This window comes from Capra hircus, chromosome 22 (genome assembly GCF_001704415.2).
Source record: "Capra hircus breed San Clemente chromosome 22, ASM170441v1, whole genome shotgun sequence".
Classification (NCBI taxonomy): domain Eukaryota; kingdom Metazoa; phylum Chordata; class Mammalia; order Artiodactyla; family Bovidae; genus Capra; species Capra hircus.
Window position 1 is genome coordinate 14457089 of NC_030829.1, and position 22262 is coordinate 14479350.

The 22262-nt window shown below is 47.2% G+C and overlaps 1 protein-coding gene and 1 non-coding gene across 2 annotated transcripts; one reads left to right on the forward strand and one right to left on the reverse strand.

The window, feature by feature from the left end:
• LYZL4 (lysozyme like 4) lies at positions 10982–15594 on the reverse strand. Its single transcript, NM_001285551.1, is given in 5 exon segments — positions 10982–11051; positions 13382–13460; positions 14121–14270; positions 14375–14535; positions 15523–15594. Coding segments are annotated over 4 exon segments (438 nt in total). The 5' UTR covers positions 14514–14535; positions 15523–15594.
• Positions 21824–21896, forward strand: TRNAG-CCC. The gene has a single exon. It is a non-coding gene; the product is annotated as a tRNA-Gly (tRNA).

Genomic DNA, 22262 nt, shown 5'->3' on the forward strand with positions numbered 1-22262 from the left:
CTGCCTGCCTCTGTGGGCTGGAGCCAGCTGTCTTGGTACACTTGGTTCCCAGTTTATAATTCCCTGCTCTTTATTTGTGGTGATAGTTGGTCTCACAGTAACTGGTCAACCATGCCCACTTCTGTCCTGATAGAGAGGTTTAAATAGGCAGGAGAGACAGAAGGAATCAGGTGAGTGTCTTGTGATGGGACTCACGGGACTTTTGGAGCCAGAAAGATGTGAGTTCAAATCACAGCTCTGCCACTGTGATAGATCGTGGACACTTGTCATGCCCTGTGGCCTCATTTTCTCACTTGTAAAGTGGGAGTTTTAACAGCATCCACCCCAGGGAGCTGACATGAGGTGAATATTGTGTCTGACACATAAAGGTGGTCAGTGAGGATGATGTTTCTCTGTATCATCCTGAGACAGAGGGCTGTCTCAGGCTGGGCTCCTTCGGAGCCAAGGAGACTATTTGTGAGGTGGTCTTGGGAAACATCAGTGTGAGAGTGGGGAAGTGAGTCAGCAAAGGGAGTGTTTAATGTGTGGGCTACCCCTGTGAGCAATTAGAGTTCAGCCCCTTTGGGACCTCTGGAAAGCAGGTGGAACACACCTCGGCAAGATGGAGTAGTCATCTACCCCGGTGACCATCCACCATTCGTTGAGGGCTGCTGGGGAGCAGGGCTTAATATCCCAGCATTACTTGCTCCTTATGTCAAGTAGGTTTAAACAGTCGGAGAAAGGCTTCTTAAAGCAGCAAGTTGCAGCTGCTGGGGACATCATGGGGTCCACATGGATGGGAATGGTTAAGGCAAGACACCCACAGTATCTGCATTAAGGGCACACAACTCATCAGAAGTCAGCATACCCGGTCTGAACTTGGTCTAGAATTAGGATGCAAAACCTTAAAAGTCAGCACTCCCCTGGCAGTCAAGTGGGTAAGGCTCCATGCTTTCAGTGCAGGCAGGGGGTGAGGGTTCGATTCCTCTTCAGGAAACTGAGATCCCACATGCCGCACAGTGCAGCCAAAAAGAATTTTTTTTTAAAACTTGAAAAGCAGAAACTGGTACAGATGGCCCTGGGAGGTGAGGAATGAGTCAGGAGTGAGGTGATAGATCGTGGACACTTGTCATCAAGTGTTCTGGAGCCCCAAGTCTTATGTTCCTGGGCACTGGCCAGGGTGTGAGGCAGGTCAGCTTTCTCTCTGCAGGAATGACTTGGGACTATGGTGATTTCCTCACTCTTTTCAAAACATAAGGGTCCCTGTTTCCCACACATGCCCTCATTCAGCACTCAGTACCAGCTCTTTAGATCCAGCCCAAGCAATGGAAGTGGGAGATAGCGCACATACATGTGTGTGTGCACACGCAGGTCCTGGGAGGACTGCCTGGAAGATTATCACTTATAAAATGCAGTGATTGCAGACTGAGCTGAGCTGAATAGCACAATAAGAGATGGGCAACATGGGAGGGGTGGACAACAGAATTAAGGAGCCCTATGCCTGCAGCCATGAAATTAAAAGACGCTTACTCCTTGGAAGAAAAGTTATGACCAACCTAGATAGCATATTCAAAAGCAGAGACATTACTTTGCCAACAAAGGTCCATCTAGTCAAGGCTATGGTTTTTCCAGTGGTCATGTATGGATGTGAGAGTTGGACTGTGAAGAAAGCTGAGAGCCAAAGAATTGATGCTTTTGAACTGTGGTGTTGGAGAAGACTCTTGAGAGTCCCTTGGACTGCAAGGAGATCCAACCAGTCCATTCTGAAGGAAATCAGCCCTGGGTGTTCTTTGGAAGGAATGATGCTAAAGCTGAAACTCCAGTACCTTGGCCATCTCATGCGAAGAGTTGACTCATTGGAAAAGACTTTGATGCTGGGAGGGATTGGGGGCAGGAGGAGAAGGGGACAACAGAGGATGAGATGGCTGGATGGCATCATGGACTCGATGGACGTGAGTCTGAGTGAACTCCGGGAGTTGGTGATGGACCGGGAGGCCTGTGCTGTGATTCATGGGGTCGCAAAGAGTCGGACACGACTGAGCGACTGAAATGAACTGAACTAAACTGAACTGATGCCTGAGAAAGGGGCTGAATTCTGTGTAAATCCTCCCAAGGAACAGCCTTGCTGAAAGGCCAGTGGATATCAGTATTTGGAGATGTCTTATGCTGTATAAGTCAAATGTCAGAAATTCCCACTGAGCTTGGATTTGAATGGATTACTTGAGTTCCCTGAGTGCTTTGCAGATAGAATTACCAAAAAGTGCTAGGCTTTGTGACTTCCAAATATACGTATAATGAAATGAGAAAGTAACGTTAAAATGCCTCTCCAGTCTCATGGGAAAATCACCCAGGAAAAGAGCTTTTAGAACACAAGTTTAATTAGAACTTTCCTCAGAGTTTATAAATATATGTACTGATAATAATTATGATCATTATCATCAGTGATAATGATCTCTATTGCTATTTTAGCAAGCATCATTTCTTGAGAATCTCCCATGTGCCAGTTACCTTGATTTTTGTATTCTATTGTGTTGAAGCCTCGTAAGAATTCAGATATAAGGAAGTAAAGACACCAAGAGGTTAATTGACTTGCTCAAGGCTGCACAGAGCATTAAGAGAGAGGTCTGGGATTTAGCACCTGATTTCTCAGGTTCCAAAGCCTTTAAATTCTTCACTCCATGTACAAGGTGGTATATTTGAAATTGATTTCCTTTTAGTAGTAAAATTATGTTCTTGTGACAATTGAGGTCATTTCTTGACCTCTTTATCTACTCTTTAGAATAATCAGAATTTGCAGAATCCCCACAGCCACATGGAAACCATTGTTTTGACTCCAATTCCAGACTTGGTGATGGTTCCATGCCCACTAACTGATAAGACTACAAGTTTAGAGACTAGATCCACCATGCAGGTTTGCTTACACTGGTGCACACGTGTGTGTGTCTGTGGGGTGTGTGTGTGTGTGGTGTGTGTGTGTGTGTGTGTGTGTTAGTCAGTCATGTCTGACTTTTTGCGACCCTATGGATTATAACCCACCAGGCTCCTCTGTCTATGGAATTCTCCAGGCAAGAATACTGGAGTGGGTTGCCATTCCCTTTTCCAGGAGATCTTCCCTACCCAGGGATCGAACCTGGGTCTCCTGCACTGCAGGCAGATTCTTTACCATCTAAGCCACCAGGAAAGCCTTACATTGCCCTACATGGTATTTAAAAGTAATTTGAAATTACACTTATGCTAGGGAGATTTGATATCAAAATCAAGGTTTCCAGCTCCTTCTGAATAATCAGAGGATCTACAGTACTGATGGCAGCTCCCCTTTCTATTTACCGCAGTACCTCCCCCATCTCTAATGCCTCCCTCCTTGATGCCAAGTGACAGGAGCCAGGTAGCAGCACACTTTGCGCTGTTTTTTCTTAGAGTAAGTTAGATTTTTCTAATCCCTTTACCCCCTCAATTGTTTTCTCACCTTCCCAGTCTTTGTAGGCATTTCAGGTTTTGACATTTAAAAATCACCTTTTTTAGATGAATTCAATGGAATTTTTATTTGATACTGTCTCTTATCCATTTCCCTGGAGAAGTAAATGGCAACCCACTCCAGTATTCTTGCCTGGAGAATCCCATGGACGGAGGAGCTTGGTGGGCTACAGTCCACGGGTCACAAAGAGTCGGACACGACTGAGCAACTTCACTTTCACTTCACTTCACTTATCCATTTAAAAATTAAAATACAAATTTATCTTTAACTGTTCTTAAAGAGAAGAAAATCAATTTCCCCAGTTTAGTTCTGGAAACCCTCCTTGGGTTTACTGTCCTCTCCCCTGTGGTCTTATCCTGCTGAATAACACAAAGACACCAATTTATGCTCTAACCAGCCTTTTTAATGTTGTGAATCTCACATTTGTTACTGTGACCTCAGACAACTTCCCCCACTTCCCCAGCCTCTGCTTCCTTATCTGGAAAAGGACTTCAGGTCACTTAACCTGGGCAGTTTGCCAAAACCCAAGCGAAATGTTCAGTTTGTGCAAAATACTAAGAGCCAGTCTGCCAAATGAGTGATTCACCTAATCACTTGATTCTTTGAAGGATCCTGTTTTTGTTGATCAACTCTCATCTGGTCCCCATAACAGGATTTTATGGGATATTTAGCTCTTGTCTTCCAGGCTCTCTGCTGCTGCAACTGGAGATTGAAGCACCAAGGGGGGAGGAGATTAAGGGGAGAAAGAGGAGTAAAGAGAGGCAGGCTGGGGTGAGGGCTGGGGGATACATAAGGAGAATACGTTTATGAGACTGTGCTCTTTATTATGAAGACTCTCATAAATACGTTATCCGTATGAATAAGAAAGCATGAATGAAGAATATGCTCATAAGAATTCTCCTTATTAAAGAATATATTACTCTCCATTCCCTCCATCTTCCCTCTCTCCACCCTTAGGCTCCCACAGCAGCAGCAGCAGGAAATGGGAGCAAGGACGCGCTGCATGCTCCTTTTAAATGCTGCTACAAAGACAAAATGAAAACTTCAATTAAAATGAAATGATTAAACAAAACAAGCAAATTTATCAAAGTTGCCATTCAGCCTATTGGGAAATATGCTGGTACTTTCCTCATAGGAACACTGGGAAATTAAATGAGGTGAGGATTCTGAGGTCCATAGCACAGCCCTCCATACACGGGGACTGTTGTCACGCTACTCAGAATGGTGCCACTGCCCAGCCTGCCACCAAATCTCTAACCTGAGTCAACCTTAATTCCTCCCTCCGGCCCATTCTCAAGTCCCATCCAAACCAACTTCTATCTGCAGATGACTAAAAGAGACCCCCTAGGGACCTCCCTGGGGGTCCAGTGGCTTAGACTCCAGGCTTCCACTGCAGTGGGGCACGCGTTTCAATCCCTGGTCAAGGAACTAAGATCCCACATGCCTCAGCAAGTGTTAGTTTCTCAGTTGTGCCCAACTCTTTGCGACCCCATGAGCTGAAGCCCACAAAGCTCCTCTGCCCATGGGATTTTCCAGGTAAGGATACTGGAGTGTATTGCCTTTTTCTTCTCCAGGGGATCTTCCTCACCCAAGAACTGAATCCAGGTCTCCTGCACTGCAGGCAGATTCTTTACTGACCCCACATGCCTCATAGTGCAGCCAAAAAAAAAAGAGAGAGAGAGAGACCCGAGGGTGTAGAAAGGAAGGAATTAAGGGTGTCCTGAGAGTTAAGCCAGAAAATCAGCTCGAGACCCGGTAAACAGAAGTGCAGAGGCCCCAGGCCCACAGCGGCGTCACCCCTTTGTGGGGACAATGGGTCCCTCAGTGAAGGTTGATAGACCAGGGAAGCCTGAAGGAGAGGTAGACGTTGCATGTTCATGGGGCCTGCCCAACCTCTGCCCAAGAAAGACACTGGAACCATTAATACCTCACTTTCTGAGTTCATGTTCAGTGAATAAACTGGCTTCCTGAGGAGCAGTGCCTCCAGAGAACGTTTCCCCTCATGGCTGTCAACCTCTAGGCTGCTTCTTTCTGGTTTGTTCTCAGCTCCCTCACTGGTCATGTTTATTCAAGCAATAGTAACTTCTGGGACTTAAAAGATGGAATTTCTGAGCTTGTGTGGCTGATGATCAGAACTGGATGAGTGCCTCATTCTCAGGGGTCAGTGTGCCCTGGTGGGAGACTCTCTGTTTTGGCAGTACTGGGACTCCACTGTGGGGTCCACTGTGACTGAGGGCTCTTCCCACTGGCAGCCCCCACTGCCTCAGCAAGACATCAGGTCTGGGGCAGGAGGTAGGACTCAGTTCTGCTGCAAAACAGAATCACGTTTGAAGGTCCCCTACAAGGCACCAGCAAATTTTGCTCTTGATCAGGACTTATGGCCTTTCCTGTTAGTGTTGGAGAGGAAGGGGGAAAGTTCTTCCCCCTATTAGCCTTAAAATCTAATTGAGGAAAATTCTGTTGCCTAGACAATGGCATATTAAAGTGTTTAGCAAAAGCAAGAATTTATAAGAAATTGTCCCTGACCTATAAGAACTAGGGAACTTAATAAATCTTCCAGAATTTTTTGCCACAATTACAATATATCATGTTCGGAAATTGCATTAGTATGGAGATGAGATGGGCAGAGGACTGTGGGCTCCTGGAACAGTAGGACAACACTCCAGAGCCTTCTGGCCTCTTGAGGTAATAAGTATATCTCTTGAGTAGCCACCCAAGAGAAGGAAACCAGGAAGGGAGATGAGGTACGTATCGTGTATATTGATGACCTACTTTGTGCAGACACAGAGCTGGGAACCTTGATTATATAATAGCATCTCTTAGAACCTTCACTGGTGTAAATCATCTGCTGTTTTGTTTCTTGGTTTTTGTTTTTTGTTTGTTTGTTTTTTCTTAATTCTCCATTGGATTAAGTTTCTTAGGATGGCATGTGAGACAAGCCTATTCTAGCTATCTTAAACAAAAAGCAGTACGTACTATATAAATGCTTCCCCAGTGTGGTAAAGAATCTGCCTGCAGTGCAGGAGACACAAAAGACTGATTCGATCCCTGGGTCGGGAAGATCCCCTGGAGGAGGAAATGGCCACCCACTCCAGCATTCTTGCCTGAGAAACCCTGTGGATAGAGGAGCCTGGTGGGCTACAGACCAAAGGGTCACGAAGAGTTGAACACAACTGAGTGACGGAGTACACACTGTGTAAGTACTGCTGGATCCCACAGAGTAAACAGGAACAGCTAACCAAAGGCTGGAGACGGGCAGGAGCCAGGGGCAGGTGTGTGGACTCAGCAGTAGGTTTGCTGATGGCCTCTTTAGTGAACTGACTTGTCCATGACTCAGCAACCCAAGGTCCAGCCCCTCAGTTCAAGGACAGAGAATGTGATGGACGTAGTCAAAATTGGACTCTCCCCTATATCTCTCAGGGATGGCGAAGAGGATGAGGACATGTGGTGTAGACAGAACCTATGAAGGCTCACCCGTGCCAGCTTTGTGAGCTGTTGTTCCTGGAGATGCAGTAGTGGCAAGGTCTCCCAACACCAGCTCCTGGCGTGGTGCTCTCAAAGCCACTGACAACAAGCAGTCATCTCTTTCACGGTAATGTCTATTTTGCTCTTTATATTATGAGCTTACAGAGCGATGTAAAAATTGTCAAAAGAAACAAAGTGGACTTCCCTGATGGCGCAGTGGATAAGAATTTGCCTGCCAATTCAGCCGACATGGGTTCAATCCCTGGTCTGGGATGAACCCACATATCAGAACAGCTACGCCCATGCACCACAACTTTTGACCCTGCGTGCCTAGAGCCTGTGTTCCGCAACAAGAAGCCACTGCAATGAGAAGCCCGCACACCACAACTAGAGAGTAGCCCCCCCTCGCTGCAACTAGAGAAAGTCTGCGCAAAGCAACAAAGACACACGAACACAATTCTGTAAAGCAATTATCCTTCGTTTAAAAATAAATAAATAAATAAAAACCAAGACGCAGCACAGCCAACAATAAATACATAAATAGAAGAAACAAAGTACATTAAAATTTTTTGCTACAATAAGTACTTAACAAATTAACCAAATTAAATCAGACCTCTGAGGACTTGTACAATCCTTTTTGTCTCTTTTCTTATTAACTTTTATTGGAGTATAGTTGCTTTACAATGTTGTGTTGGTTTCTACCGTACAGCAAAGTGAATCAGTCATCTGTATACATGTATCCCTGTCTTTTTTGGGTTTCCTTCCTGTGTGGGTCACCGCAGAGCATTGAGTAGTTCCCTGTGCTATATAGTAGGTTCTCATTAGTTATCTGCTACACATAACAGTGTATATATGTCAGTCCCAATCTCCCAATCCATCCCACCCTCCCACTTCCCCCTTGTTGTAGTAAATAAATCTCCCACTGAGGCATCATGAGCAACACCCCTGCTTCTTTGTTCTTCCTGAAGTTCGAGGAGCTGGGGGCCTGGGAGGTACCTGTACCAATAGGGTTTCAGATGCAGGTTTGGCTTCTCCACTGAGCTACATTTGCAGAGATTTAGAAGGCAGAATGGAGGTAATAGACATTCCCCACCTCATAACTGGTGCACATCGATACTTCACAGGCCAGAAAAGGCATGGCCCGGGAATCAGCATTTTAACAGCCGGTGCAGGTGATCTTCATGGTGACACAAGTGTGGAAACATTACAAGTCACCACACTGCCTTCTTTACTGATTTTTCTGTAGTTGAGAAAGTTACTTCATCTCCTGGGGCCTCGATTTCAAGCCTCTGAGCACTCTGACAGTGACCCATTGTTTTGTGTCAGTTGCCGAAAGCTTCTTCAATGCCAAGTCTTTCATTCAAAAACTGGAGACTTGATGTTCCAGCTAATTAATGGGATGGAAAATTAACACTGATACAGTACCAGAGTTTGGAGGGGCTGTGTGAGAAAGTGATAGGTTTTGAGAGGATACCCATTACATCCCCATCACCTACCAGGCTGGAGTAAAGTCAAGTTTTTTAGCCCCTCCAAACCCCAATTTCCCCACTTGTGATATAGTTATGATTCATATTTGCCTTGTAAGGTTTTGCAAGGTTTGAAAATATTACAAGTAAAGGCCTCAGTATATTATTTTGTAAAACTGGAGTTAATATGGTAGCTGCTAGTGATAGAAGTAACAGTAACAGGAGTCATTTTTTTTTGGTTTGGTTAGTATTTATTTTTATTTATTTATTTGGCCATGCTGGGTCTTAGTTGCAGCAGAATCTAGTTCCCTGATCAGGAATGGAACCCAGGCCCCCTTACACTGGAAGTGCAGAGTCTTAGCCACTGACCACAGCAGGGAGACCCCAGGAGTCATTGTTCATGAGATTTTTAAAATCTAGCTTTGATCATTCTGTAAACCAGACAGGGAGGGCGGCTTTCCTGGTTGGCTCAGTGGTGTAGAATCCACCTGCCAATGCAGGAGATATGGGTTCAATCCCTGGTCTGGAAAGATCCCACATGCTGCAGAGCAGCTAAGCTTGTGTACCACAACTATTGAGCCGGTTCTCTAGGACTTGGGAGCCACAGCTTCTGAAGCCCCCATGCCCTACAGCCTGTGCTCAGCCTGTGCTCCACAAGAGAAGCCACAGCTATGAGAAGCCTGTGCACTGCAATGAAGAGTAGCCCTGGCTCGCCACAACTAGAGAAAAACCTGTGCAGCAATGAAGACCCAGCACAACCATAAATAAATAAATAAACCAGACAGTGAGATCTGGCCCCAGGATGAGAGCTCATTGTAATGCCCGTTATCAGTGGCTCTGAGAGCATCACACCAGGAGACGGCGTTGGGAAACCCTAGAGAGAGCAGTCTGATCGATACATTAACATTTGCTTTGTCCTCAAGCCTCACGCCCGTGTTGACACAAGTGGCCATTAGAGGATCATGACGAGCCGTGGCAGAAGTAATGGGCTGGAAGGAGGAGGCAGCCCAATGGGTGTGGCTCTTGAGGAGATAGTTTTAATCAATTGTAGGTGGTCATTAATGTCTGGGATAAAGTTGGGTTGAAATCAGGTGCATTATCGCATACAGCCCCACCCTTGGAGATGGTGTGTGTCCCCAGCTCAATGAGGAGCTCTCACGGTCTCCAAAGCGTCTCAGTGACCTCAGCAGCAAGGGAGGCTGCCAGCAGGAATTTCTCTGTATGATTCGTGCTGTGTGGGCAGGAGCTATCAAATACCCTTTTCCCTGGAGGTGGGGAAGCCATATAAAACCAACTGATTAAGCTGATCAGTCAGAGCTGAGAGTGAGGAGAAGTTCTGCCTCTGAAATTCTTACTTGCAGCTCTTTCTTTGGCTTTCTGAAAGAGACCGGGATGCACACGAAACCCAGGGCTGACTTGCTATCAGTGCTGCCTGACTGTCGGGCGGCCGTGATTCATTTCGTCACATCATTTTGTTTTGTCCTTGCAGAGATCAAAAGGAGTAACAAGAGCGGGTATAAACAGTTGTGTGTAAACTACGTTATAGTTTGTCCACTAAATGGAGATCATGCGGTTGTTAAAAACGGTGCTGGGATCCCCGTCTAAGTCATGGAAATGTTGTAGTTGTTCAGTCACTCAGTCGTGTCCAACTCTTTGCTACTCCATGAACTGCAGCACGCCAGGCTTCCCTGTCCTTCACCAGCTCCCGGAGTTTGCTCAAACTCATGTTCGTTGAGTTGGTGATGCCATCCAACTATCCTCTGTCATTCCCTTATCTTCCTGCCTTCAATTTTGGAAATGTTAGACCACAAAATATGAAGTGAAAAAAAAAAAGCAAGATACAGAACTATGTACACAGTAGGAGTTCAAGCTTATATGGAAAAAAAATATGTCCACACCCACCCTGAAGCAGGAAAGGGATATGAACAGACTAACACTAACCATCCCTATTGCACAGTACCCTCAACTGTGTCTACATAACAGTAATGAAAACTTCTGCTTCCAGTGGGGGGATGATGAGCATTTTAAATTTCCTTCTTTATGACTTTGTACTCTCCAAGTTTTACCTATTAAATGTATAGTGTTTAATTTTAAAAGTGCAAGAAGGGACTTCCCTGTGGCTAAGACTCCACGCTCCCCATACAGGGGGCCAAATTCGATCCCCGGTCAGGAAACTAAGATCCCACATGCCACAGGGTGTGGTCAAAATTAATAAAACTTGTTTTAAATAAAAAATTGTACCATCATCTCCCTACTTGCGAAGCAGCAGTTAGTGTTTGGGGGCGGGAGTGGGGGGGGGAAGTCCTTCACCTGAAATTAAGGAATAAGGAACAATAAGGAAGCATGATAATGGTGAATAATATTGTCCACCATAACAATCACAGTACAATAGGACAAGCAGAGCCCTTTGGGCCAGGTTGAATAACTAGCAGTTTATTCTGCATCCTGCATCCCCAAATGAAACAAACTTTTGCCGTCTTCCCTCTAGAGCATCCAGCGGTGGGATAATCAACAGGATAAGTACAGGCAGTGAAGCAGGAAAGCATCTCCACTAGGAAGATGCCAGCAGCAAGTATGGCGAGGGCTTTCCCAGCAGCTACAGCTTGCATCCGTCCAGCCACCGTGCCAGAGTGTCAGAGTGCTGGCAGTTGAGAGTCCAAGAGGGCCTACAGGGAAGAAGGCCGGGGAGAGTGAACCAGAGAGGGCTCCCTCTATTGCAGCTCAACCCCCACTGGCCCATTTACACCCCTTGCCTGATGCCTGGAGCATTTGAGTGGGCACAGTTCTGAAGGCTTTTGTGCATCCCAAGTACGTCTCTCTCCATGGTTCCTCCAACCCTCGCAGGCATGAGCATTGAGTGCTCCCTCCATCTGCTATACAACACCCCCTTTCTCATAAACCCCACACTGTGAGATGGGGAGGCTGAGCTGTGAACTGTGAAATCCTTCTCCAGTCCTGCAAGGCATTTTTAACCTCCCTGAAGGGAGCATCAGAGAAGTTCTGTGACATATGTGGTGAGTACTCGGCAGATTCTAGTTCTGAAATGGGAACCCCTGTCCCTGAGCCAGGGCCCTTTCCATGCACCTGTTTCACCCTTCACCTTCCAAAATTCCTTCCAGCTCCTCAACCCTCAACCCTAGGTCAGCTGGACTGAGTTTCTCAACCCTTTTCTCCTGGTGCCTGTAAACATGACCCTGCCTATTCCCAGCCCCTTGGCCAGCTTCCAGACCCCACGTCCTCCTCTCTTATCCCAGAAGCTGTTGGAATCACCAGGCCAGCTGCAGACCATTAGACATCCTGTTAGTTCATCTCATCCCTTGGTCGGGTATGAGGTTCCATGGTAGGTTGTCCCGCAGTTGGAACAGGGGCTGGGGTCCCCTGGCCCCTCGTGGCTGCAAAGCAGCAGGGAGAGCATGCAGAGACATATTTGCAGAAATCACAGCACCCTCCTTAGCCCTGAGCAGGCATTGCAGATGGGACTCCTGAGGATGTCGAGGAGGAAGGAGGGGTGGCCTGGGTCTTCTCCCATCCTGTCCACACCAGCTTCACAGAGCAGCCTGATCTGAGCTTTGGAAAAGCCACTGCAGCTTATTAACTTAATAAGAGCTCACTCCACTGGGAATTCTGAGGAAGTGAGAAGCCTTGATCAGCCTGGCCCAACACATTTCTACTTAGTGCCACACAACAAAGATGATTTTATCTCATTAGTGCTTACCCTAGGGGGCCAGCCAAGCTTCCAAATTAACTGGAAAGTCAAGACTATGCATGAAAGATATTTCAAACACTCAGAAGACAGTTAACATTAACAAGAGGATTCCCTCTTTAAAATGCAATCTGTTAGTGAGAAAATGGGTTAAGGCATAGGTGATGTCAAGACTACCGACTAGCATTTGAAAAATACGAAGCTGGATTCCCTATCTCACTTTTCATATCAACGTAAGTTTCAAGAAGGACTAACAGTTAAGTGTATTTAAAATGACAATTCTATTTTATGATTTATTTAACAAAAACTTAATATAGGTTATTTTGTGCCGGGCACTGTTCCAGCAGAGAGAAAAACATGGTTTGATTTCTTTATAATCTTTCATCTTAATCTTGGCTCCATCTTGGTTGCTACACATCTAACTAGGAGATGTATGAGATACGTAAAAGCAACACTGCCCTATAAACCCTGTAAAGGGGGGGACTGGGTTTCATTTGCTCAGGTATAACCTACAAGCCTGGCTTAGTGCTTTGCATGGGATGCTGCTGCTGCTGCTAAGTTGCTTCAGTCGTGTCCGACTCTGTGAGACCCCATAGACGGCAGCCCACCAGGCTCCCCCATCACTGGGATTCTCCAGGCAAGAACACTGGAGTGGGCTGCCATTTCCTTCTCTAATGCAGGAAAGCGAAAAGTGAAAGTGAAGTCGCTCAGTCGTGTCCAACTCTTAGCGACCCCATGGACTATAGCCTACTGGGCTCCTCCGTCCATGGGATTTTCCAGGCAAGAATACTGGAGTGGGGTGCCATTGCCTTCTTCCTGCATAGGATGCTGCCTCTGCTAAGTCACTTCAGTCGTGTCTGACTCTGTGTGACCCCATAGACGGCAGCCCACCAAGCTGCTCTGTCCCTAGGATTCTCCAGGCAAGAACACTGGAGTGGATTGCCATTTCCTTCTCCATGCGTTCTCTAGGACATAAGCAACATGATGAGTTTCCCTGGTGGCTCAGTGGTAAAGAATCCGTCTGCAATGCAGGAGACCACCTGCACTGCTGGATATGTGGGTTCGATACCTGGGTTGGGAAGATTCCCCTGAAGAAGGAAATGGCAACCCACTCCAGTATTCTCACATGGGAAATCCCACGGACAGAGGAGCCTAGTGGGCTACGGTCCATGGTGCCACAAAGAGCTGGACACAACTTAGCGACTAAACCACTACCACCACCACCACCCATCTAAAGTCACACACGAATGGGACCTGACATGTGGGTGAAAGTCAGGAACACAGGCTACTTACCATGCTCCCATCCCTCTTTTTCCTTTTACAATTATCTTGGCACATTCGATTGTCCTCTTTAAATCTGGATTCAGTAAAGCTGTGAAGAAAACGAAGTGGAATGATACCACGTCACCACTCAGCAGCTAAGTCAGAGTGATGTCAAGGGAGCTACCAGGAGCTCATGTTAGAGAGGATTTTTATTCCTTTTTTTACGTTTTATCTAGTAGGAGGGTTTTTTCAGGGTATTTATTCTACCATAGTTTCATCACAACACCCCATACCACCTCTACTACAGATAGTTGCATATTTCTCCCATTGGATTCTGGAGATAAACACACATCATCTTCTTATGAGGTATACAGCACAGGCCTGTCTTCTCCAGTGATCACTTCCACCTGTCAAAGTAGCAGCCTCTGCTCCCCTTGAGGAAGAGTGTCAGTTATACTAGGCCTAGCCAGAGCTGCCTGGTCTCACCCCTCATGCTCCTCCTTGCCTCCTCCTCTGCCCATCTGGATATGAGTCTCCCTCGCTACGTCCCAGGCCACCAAGCCCACAGCCCTCTCTCCCTGTGGACTCTGGGCAGTGCGGCATGGCCTCCTGTGACGCCATTCTGGATTTGGTTCAGCCCAGCCTCCGCCAGGCCCTCCTCCTCTCAGCTCCAAACTTGTAAACTCTGGTCACTGGGAAAGCAGCCCCCTGAGCTCAACGTGGCTGCCCTCCACCCTCCACAGCCCGCAGCATGGAAGGAGGGACCTACCAGAGCAAGACATGTGGCAGCGGTTCCTGCCGTGGTCACACCAGTCATGGTTACGGATCTGAAAGAGGCCATAGCCGATGAAGTCACTGCGCGAGTTTTCATAGACAGCCATAGGATTGAACTTGCTCTCAAAATAAGCCAGGCACACCCCTAAGATGGAATAGACAGGGTATGGCTCAGAGGAGCGCTGGGGAAGCCTGGAAAGGAACTAGTGGTTAAAGAGGTGAGGAGGAGGGTTGAGAGGGGCCACTCACAGTTTTCAAGGCTGTAGCCCTCAAAATCACTCAGGCCTCCTTCATGGAGCTTCTTAGCCACCACGCAGCGCCCCAGAACCGCAGTGTCACTTGGAACCACCAGGTACCCAATGAGAGACAGCACCATGGACGCCTTCATCCTCCTGAGCTCAGGGTGCTGGCTGGTAGAGGAGAGGATGGAGTCACAAGCAATCCCCACTGAGATCACAGGGACCCTGGCAGAAGAGAAGGGTGCTGTGGGTCTGTGGGTCTGTGGGTATACGACTCGGTATGTTCAGAAAACGGAGAGGCCTTCCTGACTTAACCACAATACTTAGTTCATCAGAGTCCAGCCATGACTAACACAACGGCCACTGTCATATTGGATTATTCCACCACTGCTTTTTCTCCTGGAATACAAATTCTGAGCTGTGGCCTTAACCTTTACGCTGTCTTGACCCCAGATTTTCTACAAACGAAACTCCAGGGACCTTGTCTCTTGTCCTCACAGGGAGAGCTGGTCCAGTCCAGACGTGCCACTGATTCATTGGAAATGGCAGAGCAGTCCCTTCGCCTCACAAGGTCTCTCCTTTCACACATCTTTTCCCCTCTTTCACCTTCACGCCGTCACATTCACCTTGCACATTTCCTTTCTTTGTACATGCGCATCTCATCTCTACCACAGGTCCTTTGCACCTGCTCTTCCTTCTGCCTAGAACATGATTTTCCCCAACCACCATAGAGCCTGCCCTTTCCTGTTCACAGTCTCAGCTCAAAAAAGCTCACCAACTCAAATAGGATCACTTTCCCACTGCCCTATCACAGAAAATAGCTTTTGTTTTCTTCATAATATATGTAAATTTCAGAAAAGTCCTTGTTCATTTTTTCATTCATTTGTCTACCTCCCCTGTCAGAGTATAAGCAGCAGGCATGCAGGAACTTGGCCTGTCTTGTTCTCTGCTTCATCCTCAGAACTCAGAACAGACCTTGGGACACAGTAGGTCCACAGTGAATCTTTGATGAGTGAATGAATGAATGAATAAACAAAACCTCGTCTTCCCAACAGAACTGTCATCGGATGAGCAGTAAGCGAATTTGCTGATAAGCATCTCCTGCAGCCAGGGATCATCCTGCCTGTCCCAGTTCCTGCCCAGGATACACCCACTCACCCTTCTTCCGAGGCCCTTGGTGCCTCCTCAGAGGAAAGGGAGAGCAGCCACTCTGGCAGCCTTTCCTTTATTGCAGGAAAGTTGCTCTATCTACACTCTGGACATTTCACTGCCTTGATAAACAATTCGCCTTCACTCAAGAGCTTCCAAACCGTAAGTCCTTCTTCCTGACCTGCTTTTCTGGAATCTTTTCTATGACATCAGTTGCTATGCACCAGAATATTCCGACACAGGGATCAGTTGGTCACCAAAGCATTTGTATTAGTTTTCTATTGCTGCTATAACAAGTTACCTTCAGCTGGGCAGCTTAAATAACACAAATGTATTATCTTGAAGTTCTATAGGTCAGAAGTCTAACAGGGCTCACCAGGCTAAAAGCAAAGTGTTGGCAGCATTGTTCTCCTTCCTAGAGGACTTAAAGGGGTCATTTGGGTGGTTGGCAGACTACAGTCCTTGTAGCTGTAGCACTGAGATCTCTGTTTCCTTGCTGGCTATCAGCTGAGGGTCATTTCCAGCTGCTAGGGGCCATCTGCCTTTCTAGGCTCTACCTCTTTCTTCTATCTTCAAAGATGGCAAGGGTGCTTAAAAACCCTCTTTCACGTTGAATCTCACTTATCTCCCCTTCCACTGTTGAATCTCATGGACCACTTTCTGCTTCCTCTCCCACTTTTTTTTTTTTTTTTTGGAGGATACTTCCTTTACAATGCTGTGATGGTCTCTGCTGTCCATCAACATGAATCAGTCATAATTATTTATATATATCCCCTCCCTCTTGAGATCCCCCCACCCCAATTCCACCCCTCTAGGTCGTCACAGAGTAGCAGGCTGGGCTCCCTGAGTTGTACAGCAGCTTCCCACTAGCTATCCATTCTACACGTGCTAGTGTGTGTAGATATACTCTTAAGGGCTTCATAGATGGCGCAGTGGTAAAGAATCTGCCTGCCAATGTAGGTGACGCTGGAGATGCAGGTAAATGTCAATGCTAGTTTCTCAATTTCTTTTAGCCTGTCCTTCCCCTGCTGTGTCCACTTTTAAGGCTACATGTGATTGCATTGATTCACCCAGACTCTTCAGGATAATCTCTCCATTTACATCATTTGGAGTTACCCACAAACAAACTTCTGCCAGGGGGCCTGGACTGGAGGCAGGAGGGTTATGGTCATTTCTAGTATGAGACATCCACACTCCGCTTCTGGGAGTGTTTCCAAGGAAGCAGCCCTAGCTGGTCCCTGGGATCCCTGGAAGCTCTGATGCTACAATCCCTCTCCAAGGGATAATGCATCATCACTCATTCTTCAGTGGCCATGACCTGAACGGAATTTGTATCAGGGGAGAAAGTTGTAGCCTTGGGAGTGGATATTATATGAGCTTATTGTTATCCAGACATTCTCTGGGTTCTGGGAGTGGACAGAGATGTGCTTGCTTTGAGGAAGGTGCGCTGTGAGACCATCCTCTTCTGCAGTCCTGGAACTGGATGTGGTTTCCTTCCCTCCTTGGTTTGTATTCATTATAAAGGTGGTGAGGGGAGGGGGTGCAGAGAATGTGCTTTAGTTAATGTGGAGAAATCTGGATGGCAGCACTCTAACCAAGGCATTAGGCTTAGCCCTGACAGCAGTGAGATAGCATGATCTTATGCGCCACTCATGCCCTACAGGGAAAGCTACACACCAGCACACTGGCCGCTCATCTTCTTTTCCCCAGGCTTGGTGACCCAGGCATCAATCATTGGTTTTTGGTCCCAAGTCTTCCAGCAAAGCTGCTGGAATCCCTCCTCCGACAAGTGGAGAATACCCGTGTGTACGGGAAGGCCACCTTTAGCTCCAAAATACAGAGGTGTGCACATAAGTGGGATCATGCCAGCTGTTCCATCAGAGCTTTGGTCTCTGTAAAGATCATTTGTCACCTATAATCTAACAGTAAGATAGATCTGGCGGCTTCAAGTTCCAAGTCCCTTACAGGAGCCAGGGTCCCTGAAATGGGGCCAGGCTCAGCCTCTTCTAATCGGGGATGGGGATCCAGCCCTGAGTCCCTGAGTCTCATCTGCTCTCACAGGGCTGTGGTCTCTGAGTTTTCCCCAGCCCTGGGCCCGAGCTGAACTTCTCCTGAGCTTTCCCCAGCAGATGGAGATCCATCTGCTCTTCAGACATCACCCAATAACACAATCTAAAATTACCCTTGTATCTGTGTCAGTATCTGCATCTATATCTATACAGTGTCTGCACACAAACATACAAAATGCCTGGAGATAAGAACAGATGCTGGCCAGTCAATCCTGTAAACACTCAAGAACATTCCAGGTAGAAGTTCGCTTTGGAATGATCTAGTTTACCTATTTTCACAAGTGTTTCTTGCCTTGGAGCCAATCTCATGCAGAAACCCTCGCTGCCCGCTCACCTTGCTTGCTGTCTTTGCAAGTGGCCCATAGAGGCCATATCAGTGCTTGGGGAACGAGCATCCAGTTCACCACGTTATTCATATCTGAGCAAGACAGAAATAGGACCAGGACCAGAACTCAGGGCTTCTGAGCCCAGAGAAGTCTGGGAATCCATTTTTGGTCATCCAGCCAAAACCATTCCTCCCTAAAAGAACCTCAGTAGTGTTTACGCATTGGCAGAGACCCCTGAACTGCAAAGGAGGTGGCCCCCGTCCCTGGCCTACAGATGGATGTATGACCCAGTTCTGACCAGTAGGATGTAAGGGGAAACCCACTGGGGAGAGAGCTTCTGGCAATGATTTCCCTTTGGCAACAGAGACAAGGAAAGAGAGTGTCCCATTCAAGGCCACCCTGCTTCCCTCTTGAACTTAGCCACCCAAGGCATGATGCTGTTATTTGACATGAGAAAACATAGAAAATGACACAGATACCAAATCACAGCCTGACACCCCTGATCCCTGAATCACTATCAGCAGCCGCCCATCTCTAGACTTCTTATGCAAGAAAAACAAAGCTGTGCGGCGTGAGCCCCCACTTCGTCACACTTGTACTTGCTGCTGAAAGCATCTCTGACAGATTCAAAGGATCTGTGTAAATCTGCCACAGGTTTATTTTCAAAGCCAAGCATTTTTAGCTGTGGTGTTGCTTGCCTAGTTTCAAAGAATATTTTAAAACTTTATCTGAAATGGCATCAGAAAGAAAACAGCCCCACTTTTGTCTACTCACTGAGTGCTTGTCTGAGGCAAAGTGTGTTTGCAGAAAGGGGGAAGGAAGAGGAGGTGTTCTCTTTTATGAACAGTCTTCTAGTTTCCCCCGGAGGACAAAGCCTCCCTCAGCTACTGAAATGGAAGGAGAAAGACCTCATGGTGAGCCAAGAGAGACGTTGAGCAGGGAGCCAGCAGGAGACCCATCATGACCTTGTGTCTCGGCATGGGGGGGAGGCAGCCACCGTTCCCATCCCAGCGGCTTGGGACACAAAGAAGATGAGAAAAACCAGCAGGAACCACCTCACACTAAAGGGTCCTCCGTGGAAAAGAGAGGCAGAAAGGCACAGAGCTGCCAGGTTGTAAAAGGAAGGACATCCCTCAGACCCATGTGATTGGGGTAGGGTGACCAACTGTCCCCATTTGTCTGGGATGCAGGGATTTCTAGGGATGTGGGACTTTTAGAATTAAAATTGGAAAGTCCTGGGTGTGGAGCTTCTAAAAAAGAGTTCCTTGTGTACATGAGATACACATGAGATTAAGCCCCAACCTTCTCATCTCTCTAGCCGCAAGCATGATGGGAAATAAGCCACAGAGACAGCCTGGCCTGTTGTTGGGGGGTTCAGGCTGAGTTGTCTTCAGTAATCCCATAAGGTCAGAGGGAACAGAGGCAATGAATGAATGAGTAGGTGAATGAATGAATGACTTCAGTGGGGTAACTACTTATTCATGCTTTGAGCACTATCATTTTCCATTGATTGACATTTAATTCCATCCATTGACAAGCACCAGTGAATCCACTGCCTCTTACAGCAAGGCCTCTTGGAGCAAAGAAAACCAATTTGAAGCCACGAATCTAAAAAATCACATCCACAGACATTTCATACTCATACTTGCATTTTTCTGCCTTGGAGGAAATTGCTTTCCATTTGAAGAGTTGACGAGAGCACAGAAAAGATGACTTACAATCTAGACATCTGCGCCCAGTGCCAAAGAAGATGGGCCCACAGGAAGTACTGCAATGTAGAGATGGCCAGAACCTCTCCTGTGGCCCAGGCTCTGGTGTGTGCTGTGCAGGCGTGCTAGGTCGCTTCAGTCACGTCCAACTCTTTGTAACCGTATGGACTGTAGCCCACCAGGCTTCTCTGTCCATGGGATTTCCCAGGCAAGAGTACTGGAGTGGGTTGCCACTTCCTCCTCCAGGGGATTATCCTGACCCAGGAATCAAACTCTCGTCTCTTATGTCTCCTGCATTGACAGGCGGGTTCTTTACCACTAGCGCCACCTGGGAAGCCCTTGGGGCATGGCTTATTCAGGTCACGTCATTTTATGTTCCCGACAGCCCTGAGAAATGGCTCCATTTTACAGAGGAGGACACAATGCTTCAGGATCTGGGTAGCCTGCCCAAGGTCCCACCAACAGTGAGTGGTGGACCCCAGGTCTGTCTGACTCCCAAGGCCAGCATCCTCTTAAACCCTCACTCTGCTGCTGCTGTGCTCCAGGAATAGAAGACCTGGGTGAGTCCTGACATTGCTGCTTAATAGCTGTCTGGCCTAAAACAAGATGTTTCGCTCTCCAAACCTCAGTTTCTCTGTCTGCAAGATGGGGATAGAAGTAGTGCTGATTTCATCAGATCAGGTCGTGTGGCAAGTTCTAGTCCATAATAAGCCGTCCGTGAGTTCCAAGGATGAAGGAGAAGGGACTCCAGGAGGGGAGTGCAAAGGTAGTATGAGTGAGCCAGATTGGCAGTGAGGAGAGCTGGCCAGCGAGGCTGTAGGCTGAGGGGTGAGACCAGTGGACATCTACCCTGGCTGCACATCAGAAGCATCTGGGGTGTCACACTTCAAACTATGGAGTAGGACCAGTGCTTGGGTCCTATAATCTGAAAGTAGGACCCAAGCACCGGTATTTCTATAACTCCCCAGGTGACACCGGTGTGGTGCCAGAGTTGAAAGCCTTTGGCCTAGACCTTTGCTCTTAAACATGAGGCCCTTGGAGAAGCAGGAGTGTCATTGGAAGCATGTTAGAAATGCAGACTCTCAGGCCCACCTCAGATCTGCTGAGTCGGGTCTGCATTTGAGCAAGACCCCTGGGTGATTCGTGTGCACACTATTTTTTTAAATTTAATTAATTAATTTAATTAATATTAAATTGCCGTATTGGGTTGTGCCACAGGGCAAGCAGCATGTTAGCTCTCCAACCAGGGATCAAACCCAAGCCTCCTGCAGTGGAAGCATGGAGTCCTAACCGCTGGATCACCAGGGAATTCTCATGTGTACGTGAAACTCTAAGCATCCCTGGGCTAGTCTGTGGGTCACAGATGGGGAAAAAATCAGCAAAATGCCAGGCTTTGAACCCGTTTAAAAGCCAAAGGACAAGTGAGAGGGGGAAATGAGGGGCAGCTGTTTACAGCAGTCACTCACGGATAACCTAATCTGGCAAATGCAAAGGGCAAGGGTGTGGCAGGTCTCTATATGTTTAAACTTCAATGAATCCAGATCGCGGATGCTCAGGAAGTCCGGGATTCTGCCGGCTGCCCAGTGTTTGCCCACCTGCTACTGTATCAGTCAGAAGACTAACATTATCTGGTGTCAAAAATGCACCTGGCCTGGGATTAGCAGGAAAATATCAGCCTGCATGAGGCCTTGGGATTATGACAGGGAAGTAATTCCCAAAGGGCCTTTTCCTCACCCAGAATGAGCAGCTCTCCATCCCTGGGCAAGCGGGCTGCTGAAGCCAGTTCTAAGGGAGCGGGTGGTGGCTGGGTTCCCAGAAGGGCTGTGAGCTCAGTGTCTGTGACAGAGTGTGAGGGACCCTCTGTTGTGGCCCCAGAAACAGGACTTTCTTGGGAGAGAAAGAGGGTCCCTAACTTCTGGAACCTGAGGAAATGATATTTTAATCAGTGTTTACTCTCTCTGATAATCCCCATTGGTTCATCATCATGTCATAACAGGCAGCTGGAAAGCAGATTCTACATCTTAAATCGAAAGCACTCAAGAAGACAGTACAAGCACAAAGGCTCAGCTTTTACAAAGCACTTCTGTCTGGCTCAATATTTACCATTATCTTAGCAGAGCCAACTCTTTGGGTTGGCCTTGATAATCTTATCAAAGCTATGGACCCTGCCCCTATAAAATGAACATAAATGCACACTACCAGGACTTCCCTGGTGGTCCAGTGGCTAAGACTCTGCATTCCCAATGCAGGAGGCCCAGGTTCGATCCCTGGTCAAGGACCTTAGATCCCACATGCTGCAACTAAGACCCAGTGTAGCCAAATAAATAAAAATAAACATTAAAACACACACACACAAGTACAGACAACTTCAGGGAACCCCTGAGCAGTCACCTGAATCACTTCCTTGAATCTGTTTTAGAGTAACCTTGATAGCGTATTCAAAAACAGAGACATTACTTTGCTGATTAAGGTTCGTCTAGTCAAGGCTATGGTTTTTCCAGTAGTCATGTATGGATGTGAGAGTTGGACTGTGAAGAAGGCTGAGCACCGAAGAATTGATGCTTTTGAACTGTGGTGTTGGAGAAGACTCTTGAGAGTCCCTTGGACTGCAAAGAGATCCAACCAGTCCATTCTGAAGGAGATCA